The sequence below is a fragment of the Phoca vitulina genome, unplaced genomic scaffold (assembly GCF_004348235.1).
Source record: "Phoca vitulina isolate PV1807 unplaced genomic scaffold, GSC_HSeal_1.0 scaffold106, whole genome shotgun sequence".
NCBI classification, from domain to species: Eukaryota; Metazoa; Chordata; class Mammalia; order Carnivora; family Phocidae; genus Phoca; species Phoca vitulina.
In genome coordinates, this window is record NW_022589809.1 from 1,300,220 (window position 1) to 1,316,149 (window position 15,930).

General features: G+C 44.3%; 1 protein-coding gene across 1 annotated transcript in view; it reads right to left on the reverse strand.

The window, feature by feature from the left end:
• Nucleotides 1–15,930, reverse strand: part of OBSCN (obscurin, cytoskeletal calmodulin and titin-interacting RhoGEF) — a 133,173-nt gene that overhangs the window by 75,296 nt on the left and 41,947 nt on the right. The window contains exons 11-13 of the mRNA XM_032397906.1: nt 9,112–9,387; nt 4,412–4,687; nt 2,013–2,292 (exon numbers count right to left, since the gene is read on the reverse strand). Of these exons, the coding sequence (XP_032253797.1) occupies nt 2,013–2,292; nt 4,412–4,687; nt 9,112–9,387 (832 nt within the window). The remainder of the gene's footprint in view (nt 1–2,012; nt 2,293–4,411; nt 4,688–9,111; nt 9,388–15,930) is intronic.

The following is a 15,930-nucleotide window of genomic DNA, read 5'->3' on the forward strand; positions in this document are numbered from 1 at the left end:
TAGGGACCATACATTCTATCCTTACTCCATGTGGGCTCTCTCAGCTGAGACAATATATTCTACCACTGATCCAGGTGGGCTGTTCAGGTGGGGACCAGACATTCTACCACTCCTCCTAATGGGCTGACCCAGGTGGGTACCACACATTATATCACTGCTCTACCTGGGCTGTTCCAGGTGGGATAATATATTCTACCACTGCTCCACCTGGGCTGTTTTGCTGGGGACGAGACATTCTACCAATGCTCTTCAAGTGCTGTTCCAAGTCAGGATCAGACATTATATCACTGCTTCTCATGGGCTGACCCAGGTGGGGACCAGACATTCTATCACTGCTCCTCATGGGCTGTTTCAGGTGGGACCATACAGTCTATCCCTACTCCATGTGGGCTGTTCCGGGTGGGACCATTCATTCTATCACTGCTCCACGTGGGCTGTTCAAGGTGGGACCATACATTCTAACCCTACTCCACATGGGCTGTCCTAATTGGAACAATATATTCTACCACTGCTCCAGGTGGGCTGTTCAGGTGGGGACAAGACATTCTATCTCTGCTCCACATGCGCTGTTCCAGGTCGGACCATACAGTCTATCACTGCTCCATGTGGGATGTTCCAGTGGGGAATCTGTGAAAGACTTTTGTACTTATGATCTGTGTGGTCATGATGCATACATACCTCAACATCTCTAAATGATTCAGAGTTTACCATATAATAGCTTAGGGAATGTTGCCCCTGAGTGCAGGAGGGTTTCTACCCCAAAATATTTAAGAGTAGAGCCACTGGTCTTGAATAGTATTCTGTGACAAGATTATTTATTAGTTTCCTCTCCCTTATAAGGTTATAGGAGTATTTAAATTTTCTGTTTGTCCTCCTATGAGTTGTGATGTAGTTTTCTTGATCAATTTGTCATAACTCTCCAAATTGACTTACATAATAGTATGTCATATTCTCAGATAATCACATCACAAATACATACATAGGGTTTGTAACATGTATATACACTCAAAAACCATTAATTCCCAATGTAATACCAACATGTTATGGGCTGGCAACTAGGAATCGAACGTGTAACCTGTCTGAATTGCACAAAAGGAAAATAAAGCTGGTGTTCAGGTTCTTTAGTGATTAGCTAGGGCAGAACAGATGCACGCTAATCAGTAGAAAATGCCAGAAATAAAATCTGACTTACTTGTCAGTGGCTGCGTCTTCACAGCTCCTTTAATGGAGTTGATGTTGCGATGCAATATGCTACTGAGTACATCCCATCTGTAAATGTGTAAGTCTAACTGCAAGCAGAATTCAGAGGCAAGACACTAACTTATGACAAAGTGAAAATAAGATATGCTTTGAAAAGAGAATTCCAACATCACAGGTGTGTGTCAGGGGCACATACACACCAGTCCTCTGCTTTCTGTGTTATCTGCACAGGTGCTGCAACAAAATATGGATCTAGACTTGTCCACATATGGGTGCAGAGAGAGCTTTTATAACCCTGTGAAAATGTTGAAGAGTGTCCCAAACACCTAAAACTGTGAAAACTCAAAGCACAGTCCTGAGAAAACTCCAAGTGTGATCGTGTGGCCCAGATGTCCCCTCTCCCTGGTTCAGTGAAGACAAACATATCTTGCTAGCAGGAACTCTCAAGTGCACTTGGGGAAGAGACAGGTGACCTTCCCCAACAATCCCAGGGGAGAGACGTCTGGTCTACCTAAGCCCACGTATCAGGGAGATCCCGACTCCCAGATACCCAGATCCATCAGTGGGTTTTGAGCAGGTGCTGGGAAAATGTGACCAGCACTGCTACGTGGAAACATACCTCGGGGTGTATAAGAACAGTCTCTCCCTCCTGTACACTCCCTCTAGCCATGCTCCCCTGGTCCCACCTTGGATGTGGAAAGGGGAGGTGGCTGGGTGGGTGGGTGACGTCAAGGGACAAAGTCTAATTGAAAGAGCAACACAGTCTGGCTTGGGTATAAACCTGTTCCACCTAACTGTTACCTCCAAAGCACTGACCTGTGACATCCAGGTGGAAGGACACCTTCTGGCCCCCGGCCTCACAGCTGTACTCCCCAGCGTCCGCCTTGCCCACCTGCTGCACCACCAGCCGCCTGCTGCAGCCCTCGGCCTCCATGCATATTTTGGAGCTTGCACTCAGCTTCTTCCCATCCTTGTACCATGTCACCTCTGTCTTGTCCTGGGCCACCTCACAGCTCAGGGTGGTGCTGGCCCCTGCCTTGGCCTGCTGCTCACTGCGTGCTGGCTGCTCCTTGGCAAACACAGCTGCAGGCTCTGGGGACAGGGAAGGATGCATGGGGTCAAAGATACCATGTAGGTCAAAAATACAGCCCTGGGATTGACAGATGAATGGATAAAGATGTGGTATATATATACAATGGAATATTACTCAGCCATCAAAAAAATGAAATCTTGCATTTGCAACAACGTGGATGGAACTACAGGGTATTATGATAAGTGAAATAACTCAATCAGAGAAATACAATTATCATATGATTTCACTCATATGTGGAATTTAAGAAACAAAAACCAAGGAGCATACAGGAAGGGAGGGAAAAATAAAGCAAGACAATATCAGAGAAGGAGACAAACCATAAGCGACTCTTAACTTTAGGAAAACAAACTGCTAGTTGCTGGAAGGGAGGTGGGTGGGGAGATGGGATAACTGGGTGATGGGCATTAAGGAGGGCACATGATGTAATGAGTACTGGGTGTTATATACAACTGACGAATCACTGAACTCTACCTCTGAAACTAATAATACGTTATATGTTAATTAGTTGAATTTAAATTTTAAAAAAGAATACAGCCCTGGGAAAATAGGCCTAAACAGGGAGGAGGGGGGACTGGAACTCTTTCCAGGCTCTATACCAGCTGTGTGGTCTGAAGAAGTCCTACCACTTTCTCAGCAACAACTAACACAATTTATCTACACACTCTATCACTGCTCTACGTGGGCTGTTCCAGGTGGGGAGTCTGAGAAACTTCCCATGTATATGGACTCTGTGGGGTCATGATACATGTATTTCTCTACTTTTCTAGAGGACATCAGATCTTTTCTGTATGGTTTGAAGGTAGTTTTTCTACCTCTAGTCTACAAAGCTCCTGAGACTCCAAGCTGTTTCCTATCTTAGTATTGTCAACTGGTGGCTATCTGGTGGGAGTCATTGTACTTCCTCCCGATTGTCACTGTCTGCTGATTGATGAGGCTGGGCACCTTCCCCAATATTACTAGGCTGGCCATAACTATTTGCTCTTCTGTGGTGACACTCTTGGTGTGTTTGCTCATACACCAATAGTACTGTCTTTTCTCTATTCATTTTAAGACACTCTTTATATATTTAAATGTTAAAAAATGACAACTATGTGTTTTAAAGTTCCTTTCCCAACTCTGTGACTTGCCTTTCACTCTCTCATGGCCTCTTCTGATGAATGAAATTTTGGTTTTAATGTAGTCACATAGGTCTATCTTGTCCCCTTGCATTTAGGGTATTTGTGTTCTGTTGAAGAAATCTTTCTTTACTAACTCTTTAAAAAACTGTGCTGTCATTGGAGGGTTTTACGATTTTAGCTTTTATACTGAGGTCTCTAACCCACCAGGAGTTGATTTTTTTATGTTGTGTGAATTCCCAGTACAATTTATTTTTTTCCATATGGTTAAGTGATACAAGCACTATTTATGAAAACAACAACCCTTCTCTACTTCTTGCATAGACACTGCAGTAAAAACAAAACAAAACAAAAAACACCTGGGGGTTGGCAGGAGTCCATTTATGTAAGAATCTGTTTCTGTTTTATTTTGTTCCCTTGATCTGGTAACTATCCCTGCATTGAGGTGCACAGATAGCATATATCCATGTGCAAAACAGTGTCCTAAAACAACTAAAACATCATAATTCAAAGTTCAGTTGAAATATTTCCAAGTATGATTATATGGTCAAAACTTCCCCTATCCTGATTTAAAGAAATCAGGTTCTTCACTAGCAAGAACCTGATACACTCCTGAACAGGGCATCTGGGGCAATCAAAAAAGCACAGTCAGATAACCAAGGTGTGAGATGCTTAGTCTACTTCAGCACCCGAGCATGACGCACAGCCATAGTCCTGTGCACCAAGGAACTCTGGGAGTGCTCTGTGCAGGTGTTCAGATGCATAAGTAAGCATTATGACATGAGAGCACCACTCACGGCCCCAAAAATGGCCCCTCTCGCTCTACACACCCTTCTCATTAAACCTCCACTGGTCTAGCCCTGCCTATGAAATTAGAAGGCAACAGGATGGCAGAGATGAAAGGGTGAAGACTAATGGAAGGAGAATCAGAGCCTGTGGGGTCTGTAATGCAATTGCTTCATTACCTCCAAATAAGACTAAGTTAGTACCAGAAGGAACTGACCTGTCACGTCCAGGTGGAAGGACACCTTCTGGCCCCCGGCCTCACAGCTGTACTCCCCAGCATCCGCCTTGCCCACCTGCTGCACCACCAGCCGCCTGCTGCAGCCCTTGGCCTCCACGTGCACTTTGGAGCTCGCACTCAGCTTCTTCCCATCCTTATACCACGTCACCTCTGTCTGGGCCTGGGTCACCTCACAGCTCAGGGTGGCGCTGGCCCCCGCCCTGGCCTGCACCTCACTGTGTGCTGGCTGCTCCTTGGCAAACACCATTGCAGGTTCTGGGAACAGGGAAGGACACACAGGGTCAGAGTCACCTTGTAAGTCAGGAAGGCAGCACTGGTGAAAGGAGCCCGAATGGAGAGGCAGGGGGACAGAAACGTCCCCAGGTTCTGCACCAGCTGTGTGGCCTGGAGAAGCCCCCTCAGCAATGGGTAGCCACAATCCATCTACACCATCCACCACAGCTCCGTGCTGCTCCAGATGGGGATGCTGTAAGACCTCACCGCGCACACACTCCTCTAGGAGACGATCGGCGGGGTCACGATGCATGCACACCTCAGCCTTCCCAGGTGACGCAGGCTTTCCACAAGTGTGCAGAGGAGTTCCTCCACTCCACACTCATGCCCACTGCGTTGTCAACTGTCGGCAACCCAGTGGGAGTGAAGCTGTATGTGCCTGTGGCTGTCTCTGGCTTTGCTCTGAAGACTGACAAAGTGATGCGCATTTTCTGATGTGTTTGGCCATTAGCATCTGAAACCAATACTGGACTATATGTTAACTAACTGGAATTTAAATAAAATACTGAAAGAAAAAATAAAATAAATTCCACTTATTTCCTTTATTTTGTACCTTTATCTTATTTTCCTCCTTATTGTGCTGCTCATTGTTGGACAGAAAGCCTCCTTACCTCGTCTCCAATCACAAAGTCAGGTCTTCCATTTTTTTTTTTTTTACATTAGTTTCAGGGATATAATTTAGTGATTCATCAGTTGCATATAACACCCAGGGCTCATCACCTCATGTGCCCTCCTTAATGCCCATCACCCTGTTACGCCCTTCCCCCACCCACATCCCCTCCAGCAACCAGCACTTTGTTTCCCTAGAGTTAAGAGTCTTTTATGGTTTGCCTCCCTCTCGGTTTACATCGTATTTTATTTTTCCCTCCCTTCCCCTATACTCCTCTGTTTTGTATCTTAAATTCCACGTATGAGAAAAATCATATGATATTTGTCTTTCTCTGACTAACTTATTTCACTTAGCATAATACCCTCTAGTTCCATCCACGTCGTTGCTAATGGTAAGATTCCATTTTTTTTGATTGCTGAGTAATATTTCATTGTATGTATGTCCACCTCTTCTTTATCCATTCCTCTGACGATGGACAGCTGAGCTCTTTCCACATCTTGGCTAATTGTTAAGTGTGATGTTAGCTGGTGTTTCCTGTACTACTGTTTTCCAAATTAAAGAAGAGCCCCTTTATTTATAGTTAGTTAATAATTTTGTATTACAAGACAAATGGATAAAGAAAATGTGGTCCAGGGGCGCCTGGGTGGCTCAGTCATTGAGCGTCTGCCTTCGGCTCAGGTCGCGATCCCAGGGTCCTGGGATCGAGTGCTGCATCCAGCTCCCTGCTCCACAGAAAGCCTGCTTCTCCCTCTCCCGCTCTCCCTGCTTGTGTTCCCTCTCTCACTGTGTCTCTGTCAAATAAGTAAATAAAATCTTTAAAAAAAGAAAAGAAAAGAAAAGAAAATGTGGTCCAAATATACAATGGCATATTACTCAGCCATCAGAAAGGATGAATACCCAACTTTTACATCAACATGGATGGGACTGGAGGAGATTATGCTAAGTGAAATAAGTCAAGCAGAGAAAGTCAATTATCATATGGTTTCACTTATTTGTGGAACATAAGGAATAGCATGGAGGACATTAGGAGAAGGAAGGGAAAAATGAAGGGGGGTGAATCGAAGGGGGAGACGAACCATGAGAGACTATGGACTCTGAGAAACAAACAGGGTTTTAGAGGGGAGGAGGGAAGGGGGGATTGGTTAGCCCGGTGATGGGTATTAAGGAGGGCACGTACTGTATGGAGCACTGGGTGTTATACGCAAACAATGAATAGTGGATCACCACATCAAAAACTAATGAGGTATTGTATGGTGACTAACATAACATAATAAAATAAAATGTAATAATAATTTTGTATTACAGGATGATGTTAATTAAATTTTATCAGATAGTTTTATTCAGCATTTATTAAGATAACCCCTTTTTCTCTTTCGATACATTAATATCATGCATTCTTTTGCTTTTTTAATGTTTCTAATGTTAAAACAACCAGACACTCTTGTACTACAACTTCCATCATAATGCATTGTCTGCCTCATATGTTGTACAACTTGGTTGGCTAATAACTTGTTTAAGAGTTTAGCCTTGAGTAATATTCCATTGTATACATGGACCACATCTTCTTTATCCATTCATCTGTTGAAGGGCATCTCGGCTCTTTCCACAGTTTGGCTATTACGGACATTGCTGCTATGAACATTGGGGTGCATATGGCCCTTCTTTTCACTACATCTGTGTCTTTGGGGTAAATACCCAGGAGTGCAATTGCTGGGTTGTAGGGTAGCTCTATTTTTAATTTTCTGAAGCACCTCCACACTGTTTTCCAAAGCGGCTGTACCAACTTGCATTCCCACCAACAGTGTAAGAGGGTTCCCCTTTTCCGCAACCTCTCCAACATTTGTTGTTTCTTGCCTTGTCAATTCTTGCCATTCTACCTGGTGTAAGGTGGTATCTCAATGTGGTTTTGATTTGAATTTCCCTGATGGCTAATGATGATGAACATGCTTTCATGTGTTTGTTAGCCATTTGTATGTCTTCTTCAGAGAAGTGTCTGTTCATGTCTTCTGCCCATTTTTTGACTTGATTATTTGTTTTTTGGGTGTTAAGTTTGAGAAGCACTAGGTGTTACAAGAAAACAATGAATTGTGGATCACTACATCAAAAACTAATGATGTATTGTATGGTGACTAACATAACATGATAAAATAAAAATTAAAAAAAAAAGAGTTTAGCCTTGATATTCAGAAGGTTTTGGCCTATAATTTTAACTCCACATGTTTTCCTCATAAGATTTCAACATTAATATTATGCTATCTACAACTACATAAAATGAGTTGGAGAGTGTACATCCTTTTTCTATTCTTTAGAAAAATCTTCATGAAAATGGGATAATGTCTTTTCAGGAATATTTGGTATAACTAGCCAGTAGATCCACTTAGCTTAGACTGTTCTCTATGAAAATATTTCTTTTTTAAAAAATTTTTTAAAGAGGGGGGAGGGGTAGAGTTAGAAGGAGAGGGAAAATCTCAAGCAGGCTCCACGCCCAGGACAGAGCCCGATGCAGGGCTCGATCTCACAACCCTGAGATCATGACCTGAGCCGAAATGAAGAATCAGATGCTTAACTGACAGGTGCCTTGCAAATATTTTTTTTTTATTAATGGTTCCATTTCTTTAAAATTTATAGGACTATTTGAATTTTCCATTTCTCCTTATGTCAGTTTTGATATGGTAGTTTTCTATTAAATTTTTAAACTTTCAAAATTTTTACCATGAAATAATCTGCCAAGTTCTCTTCAAATAATGTTTCACAAAGATAACTAGCATAATTTTTTATATCTTTACACCACAAACCACTAAATACAGATAGGATACCGCACTGTTTTGTGGTGGCACCTCTAAGTCAAATGTGGAATCCTTATTGAACGCTAAGACTCTCTTAACAAAAGAAAATGAATCCATTTCTCAGCCTTCTCTATGAACCAGCCAAGGAAGCACAAATACACACTAATCACTAGGTAATGCTACAAAATAAATACTGGTCTACCAGTCAGGCTGCCATTACAGTAACTCATCTTTAACAAAGTGTGCTGATATAGCCTAAGCTATTTATTCCTCTCCATTTCTAAATTTATATATCAGACTCCAAGGGGAATTCTGACCAAGAATGCTTTAACTGAATACAAAAGATTTGCTTTAAAAGGAATATTCCATACCTCAGAGGTATGTATCACAGGCATGTATCTACCAATTTCTGCTTTTGTATACTTTACACAGACATCGCAACACAGAATGGATCTAGCTGTTACAGAAAGAGCAGAGAGAGCTTCTCTATCCACGGGCAAGGAAGGAAGAGATTCATAGAACATCTAAAACTTGGATAATCCAAAGTCAGTCTGAGATATTTACAAGTATGGATGGGTAGTTGAAATTTCCCCTTATCCTTGATCAATGGGATCCAAACATCTGGCCAGTGATAACCTGCCTGTGGTTCTGAGTGAGTGAACCTGGTAGCTGCCAGACCATCCAATAGGAGGAAATTTACATATTCCCAGGTGAGAAGCACCTGGTCTACTTCAGACCCAAATTCCAGGCCACAAAGAAACTGGGCAGGTTTGAGGAACATATAACTAAGCATCAGTGTGCTAAACACCACTGAAGGTGGACACAAGTGGTCCCCTTCCTTCTTACACACCTGTTCAATCAAGCCACTCTTGAGCCTCCCATGTGAAGATAAATAGGAAGGTAGGAGGATGTGACATGGGAGGTGATGGTGAGAATAGTAGAGATAATCTGGGCTCTAAATCAGTCCCATGTTCCCAAACAAGGCTAATTCACTACCTTAAAGAACTGACCTGCAACATCCAGGTGGAAGGACACCTTCTGGCCCCCGGCCTCACAGCTGTACTCCCCAGCGTCCGCCTTGCCCACCTGCTGCACCACCAGCCGCCTGCCACAGCCCTTGGCCTCCATGTGCACTTTGGAGCTCGCACTCAGCTTCTTCCCATCCTTGTACCACGTCACCTCTGTCTGGGCCTGGGCCACCTCACAGCTCAGGGTGGCGCTGGCCCCCACCTTGGCCTGCACCTCCCTGCGTGCTGGCTGCTCCTTGGCAAACACCACAGAGGGCTCTGGGGACAGAGAGGGATGAAAAGGTTAAGAGACACAGAGCTGGTACTGCCTAGGTCACAGGGATGAAAGCTTCAGAGTTCAGTAAATTTCCTACCTGGAACAAATGCCGTCATGTATCCAGCAGGGTGTTGGAGTGTGTCTGCGAACATATGTCTCCTGTCCTGGAGCCTGAGTGTACATTTGGATGTGTCCTGACTCAAGAGCAATTCCTAAGGCTGGTGCAAGGTGGCAGAGGTTCCTCTGGCTTCTGTCCCTGCTAGTTCACTGTCCTTCCAGGTGACAGCCAGCCCTTGTGGGCAGGTGGGGCTGTTCACTGCTATACCCCCAGCACATGGTGTGCCCACTACACACTACATCTTATCAGTGTAACTCCCATGCAAACTGCAATAATTCATGTACACAGCCCAGGGAAGTTTGGTGTGCCTGTCCCCACATAAACAAAACAACAAATGGAAGAGGTTTAGCCCCCCACTCATTACTGACCATCCCCAAAAGTAACCACTATCTTGACCTCCCCACCACCGGTCACTTTTGCCTGGTCTTTGATTTTCACATGAATGCACACTACATTGTGTGTTCCTTGGGTGTGTTTTCTTTCCCTTGACACAATGTGAGATCCACTTGTGCTGCTGAATCGACGGATAGTTTTCCATCATATGAGCACCTCAATTTATCTTTCCCGTGCCTCTTATGGTTTGTTTCGGCTGTTACCAATTTGGGATATGGTGAGTGAAGCTGCTATGAACGGTCTTGTATGTCTCTTTGGGGGCACACAAAACTGCTGGGACATAGATATGGCTACACTGACTTTAATAGATATTTCCAGAGCGTTTTCAAAAATGGTTGTGCCAACTTACACTCCCACCAGCCATGTGTGAGAGTTCCATTTCCCCACACCCTCACCAACACCTGAGATCACCTCTTCTCAAAAACTGTGTACGTCCCATTAAACTCAAGTGCATACACACAGAGTCTCAGGGATTCCATGCTGCAGAGGCAGCCGGCCACGCGTACAGTCATGGGCACAACCCATGTGAATGGTGGCCCACTGCATGCAGGCACCGGGCAGCTCAGTGGTGGCTGAGAAGGTGAGAGTCAGCACACAGCCTATCGAGGGAGGCAGACAGACAAGCACACCAGCCATGACGGCAGCAACACAGTGCTGGGGTGAAGTTAAACGATGTGACATGCATGGGTCCCTAGGCTCTGGGGTCAGGGCAGACCTCTCTCAGGAGGCAGCTTTAATTAAAGCGTAAGGGAGACATTCTACGGAGGTGAGCCCAGAGCCGGGCTCTTCTGCAGGGATGCTGTGAAGTCAGTGAGGATGGTATAAGGGAGCCGCTCGGGGATGTGGGGTCACACTGGCCCCTGTTTGTCCCCTGGGGGCACCTCTGCATCTGGGTTTGACATGATAATGACAATGCAGGCAGAGCTGCTACTAAAAAACAGGGAAACCACCAGCAGGTGCACACTTGTGTGCACAGAGGGATGAAGTTAAGAGTTTGAGGAGCCAGGTCTCCAGGGAAGAGGGACCTTGGAGAATTGAACCGCCACACAGCCACATTCCCCTCACAGGGTCTGACGAGTCCTGAAGCTGCCTGGCACAGGAGACTAGGAAGCCCCACAGAAAACCCCTGAAAACCAGAGCACAGAGCACACGCTGGCACTTCGCATTCCAGGGAGACAAAGATTAGCGCTGAGCATCTGCTGGGAAAGGGGCCTCACCCACACCCGAGCATCTGCAGGAATTTGGGGAGGACCGCGCCCAGAATTAGGGCACACCAGAGACAGAAGACCCTGATCAAAACCGCAAGGCAGCCCCATCAGCATGGTCCTGGAATGAGCCTAAGTTTGGTTGCCCTCTCCCTGCCTAGCACAGGAAGGAACAACCCTCTTTCTGGAATAAGATAGCATCATCCATACCCAACAAGTTTTCTCATGCAATGTCTGACAGTCAATCGAAACGTTGCTGGTGTGCCAAGGACAGGAATAAATAGAAAACAAAACAAAAGGACAATACCAGATGATGGGTTATTATGTTTTTTCAGACTGGGATATGGCCATAATTAATACTGTTTTTTTTTCTTTTCTCATTTTTTATTTTTATTTTTAAAACTTTTACTTATTTATTTTTTAAAGCTGTGGTCTTTTTAAATTTTTTTTTTTTTTAAAGTAAGTGCTACACCCAATGTGGGTCTTGAACTCATGACCCTGAGATCAGGAGTTGAATGCTCTACCAACTGAGCCAGCCAGGTGCCTCTCTTCTCTCATTTTTTTTTTTATCTCTTTTGTCAATTTTATTTATTTATTTATTTTTAATTTTATTATGTTATGTTAGTCACCATACAATACATCGTTAGTTTTTGATGTGGTGATCCATGATCCATTGTTTTCGTATAACACCCAGTGCTCCATGCAGTACATGCCCTCCTTAATACATATCACCGGCTAACCAATCCCCCCTCCCCCCTCCCCTCTAAAACCCTGTTTGTTTCTCAGAGTCCATAGTCTCTCATGGTTCGTCTCTCCCTCCAATTCCCCCCGCCATTTTTCCCTTCCTTCTCCTAGTGTCCTCCATGCTATTCCTTATGTTCCACAAATAAGTGAAACCATATGATAATTGACTTTCTCTGCTTGACTTACTTCATTTAGCATAATCTCCTCCAGTTCCATCCATGTTGATGTAAAAGTTGGGTATTCATCCTTTCTGATGGCTGAGTAATATTCCTTTGTATATATGGACCACATCTTTACCCATTCATCTGTTGAAGGGCATCTCGGCTCTTTCCACAGTTTGGCTATTGCGGACATTGCTGCTATGAACATTGGGGTGCATATGGCCCTTCTTTTCACGACATCTGTGTCTTCAGGGTAAATACCCAGGAGTGCAATTGCTGGGTCATAGGGTAGCTCTATTTTTCAATTTTTGAGGAACCGCCACACTGTTTTCCAAAGTGGCTGTACCAACTTGCATTCCCACCAACAGTGTAAGAGGGTTCACCTTTCTCCACAACCTCTCCAACATTTGTTGTTTCTTTCCCTGTCCATTTTGGCCATTCTAACTGGTGTAACATGGTATCTCAATGTGGTTTTGATTTGAATTTCCCTGATGACTAATGATGATGAACATTTTTTCATGTGTCTGTTAGCCATTTGTATGTCTTCTTCGGAGAAGTGTCTGTTCATATCTTCTGCCCACTTTTTGACTTGATTATTTGTTTTTTGGGTGTTGAGTTTGAAAAGTTCTTTATAGATCTTGGGTACCAGCCCTAGTGTCATTTGCAAATATCTTCTCCCAATCTGTGGGTTGCCTCTTTGTTATTAATACTGTTTTAAATGAAATTTTAAAAATAGATCAAGGGAATCAGGGAAAAGATGGCAGAGGAGTAGGGGACCCTATTCCAACTGGTCCCCAGAATTGAGCTGGATATCTACCAGACCACTCTGAACACCCACGAAATCAGCCTGTGATGTAAGAATATCTGGATCTCTCTATCAAACAGAATATCACAGGCAGTTGGTTTTGAGGTACGAAGCAGGGAGCCCTGATTCCATGGGCAGATATCAGAGGATAAACGGCAGCAGGAGGGACCCTGGCCATGGGGATCCTGCACCACCGAGGAGCGATAGCCTCCCGCGCTGGGGACAGGGCACCGACTCACAGATGGGTAGCGGTGAGGAAAGGACTTTAGGGCAGCCCCCAGACGGAAACCCGGAGCGGTGGGGCCGCGCATGCAAACTGGGGGCGGCTGGCGGTTTTAGAAGCACAAAGGGCAGAGACCTGTCCCAACCTGGAGACGAAGACTGGGAACCCTGCTGAGGGGTGCACAAGCCGGGACGCTGCAGTTTATAGCAGCACAGACAGAAACGGAGACGGTGTGTCCTGGAGAGCTCACTGAAGAACAGACTGCAGTCTCTCTGCTCTGAGGCAGAGGGTAGGAAACGGTCTCTTCTGCTCTTTCAGAAGAGACGTGGAAAGCCACCAGGGAAAGCCATCAGAGAACAAAAGCCCCCCAGAAAACGGTTTTCACTTAGCCCATCCCCTGCCACAGGGGGCAGGGCAACTCTGCCCAAACAGGGTTGCCTGAGTAACTGCATGGCAGGCCCCTCCCCCAGAAGACAGGCTGGAAGAACAAGAGGCCAGCAACCCTAAGATCCCTAGAAAACAGGTGCATCTTCCTTAGGTTGTGGTCAATAATTTGGACTCTGTACATTCCCTCAACCACCCATCAACAGAATGACGAGGAGGAGGAACCCCCAAAATAGGAAAGACTCAGAGATTGTGACTTCTGCCACAGATTTACAAATGGATACACATATAAGCAAGATGTTGGAAATGGAATACAGGGTAGCAATTGTGAAGACAATAGCTAGAATGGAGAAATCGATTAATGGCAACATACAGTCTCTAAGGGCAGAAATGAAGCTGAACTGGCAAATCTTGAAAATACTATCAGTGATTTATTTCGCTCAGCATAATACCCTCCAGTTCCATCCCCATCGTTGGAAATGGCAAGATTTCATTCCTTTTGATGGCTGCTGCATAATATTCCATTGTATATATATATATACCACATCTTCTTTATCCATCATCTGTCGATGGACATCTTGGCTCTTTCCATAGTTTGGCTATTGTAGACATTGCTGTTATAAACATCGGGGTACACATACCCCTTTGGATCCCTACATTTGTATCTTTGGGGTAAATACCCAGTAGTGCAATTGCTGGGATGTATGGTAGCTCTATTTTCAACTTTTTGAGGCACCTCCATACTGTTTTCCAGAGTGGCTGCACCAGCTTGCATTCCCACCAACAGTGTAGGAGGATTCCCCTTTCTCTGCATCCCTGCCAACATCTGTCGTTTCCTGACTTGTTAATTTTAGCCATTCTGACTGGTGTGAGGTGGTATCTCATTGAGGTTTTGATTTGGATTTTTCTGATGCCGAGCGATGTTGAGCACTTTTTCATTTGTCTGTTGGCCATTTGTATGTTTTCTTTGGAAAGTGAAATAAGTCAATCAGAGAAAGACATGTATCATATGACCTCACTGATATGAGAAATTCTTAATCTCAGGAAACAAACTGAGGGTTGCTGGAGTGGTGGGGGGTTGGAGGGATGGGGTGGCTGGATGATAGACACTGGGAAGGGTATGTGCTATGGTGAGCACTGTGAACTGTGTAAGACTGTTGAATCACAGGCCTGTACCTCTGGAACAAATAATACATTGTATGTTAAAAAAAAAAGGAAGAAGAAGAAGATAGCAGGAAGGGATAAATGAAGGGGGAGAAATCAGAGGGGGAGATGAACCATGAGAGACTATGGACTCTGAGAAACAAACTGAGAGTTCTAGAGGGGAGGGGGTTGGGGGGATGGTTTAGCCTGGTGATGGGTATTAAAGAGGGCACGTACTGAATTGAGCACTGGGTGTTATACGCAAACAATGAATCATGGAACACTACATCAAAAACTAATGATGTAATGTATGGTGATTAACATAACATAATAAAAAAAGAATCCAATTTAAAAAATGCTATCAATGAGATCCAATCTAATCTAGATAACCTAACACCTAGGGTAAGTGAGGCAGAAGAATGAATTAGTGATCTAGAAGACCAATTGATAGAAAAGAAGGATAAAGAGGAGGCCAGGGAAAAACAACTCAGAATCCATGAACATAAAATCAGAGAAATAAGTGACACCACGAAACATTCCAATGTCAGAATTATTGGGATCCCTGAGGGGGTGGAGAGAGAGAGAGGACTAGAAGATGTATTTGAGCAAATTGTAACTGAGAACTTCCCTAATCTGGGGACTGAAACAAACATTCGTGTCCTAGAGGCAGAGAGGACCCCTCCCAATATCAAGGAAAACAGGCCAACGCCCCGACATGTAATAGTAAAACTCAGAAATCTTAGAACCATGGAAACCATCTTAAGGGCAGTTAGGGGGAAGGGATTCCTTATGTACAGAGGGAGGAACATCAGAATAATGTCAGACCTATCCACAGAGACCTGGCAAGCCAGAAAGGCCTGGTAAGACATATTCAGGGTACTAAATGAGAAGAACATGCAGCCAAGAATACTTTATCCGGCAAGGCTGTCATTTAGAATGGATGGAGAGATGCAGAGCTTCCAAGATCAGCAGAAACTGAAAGAATATGTGACCACTAAGCGGGCCCTGCAAGAAATATTAAGGGGGGTTCTATAAAAGGAGAAAGACCCCAAGAGTTATAGAGAACAGAAATTCACAGGGACAATCTATAAAAGCAAGGTCTTCACAGGCAACATGATGACAATAAATTAATATCTTTCAATAATCACTCTCAAATTGAATGGCCTAAATGCTCCCATAAAACAGCACAGGGTTGCAGATTGGATAAAAAGACAGGACCCATCCATATGCTGCCTACAAGAGACTCATTTTGAACCTAAAGATAAATCCAGACTGAAAGTGAAGGGCTGGAGATCCATCTTCCATGCCAGCGGACCTCAAAAGAAAGCTGGGGTAGCAATTCTTATATCAGACAAATTAGATTTTAAAC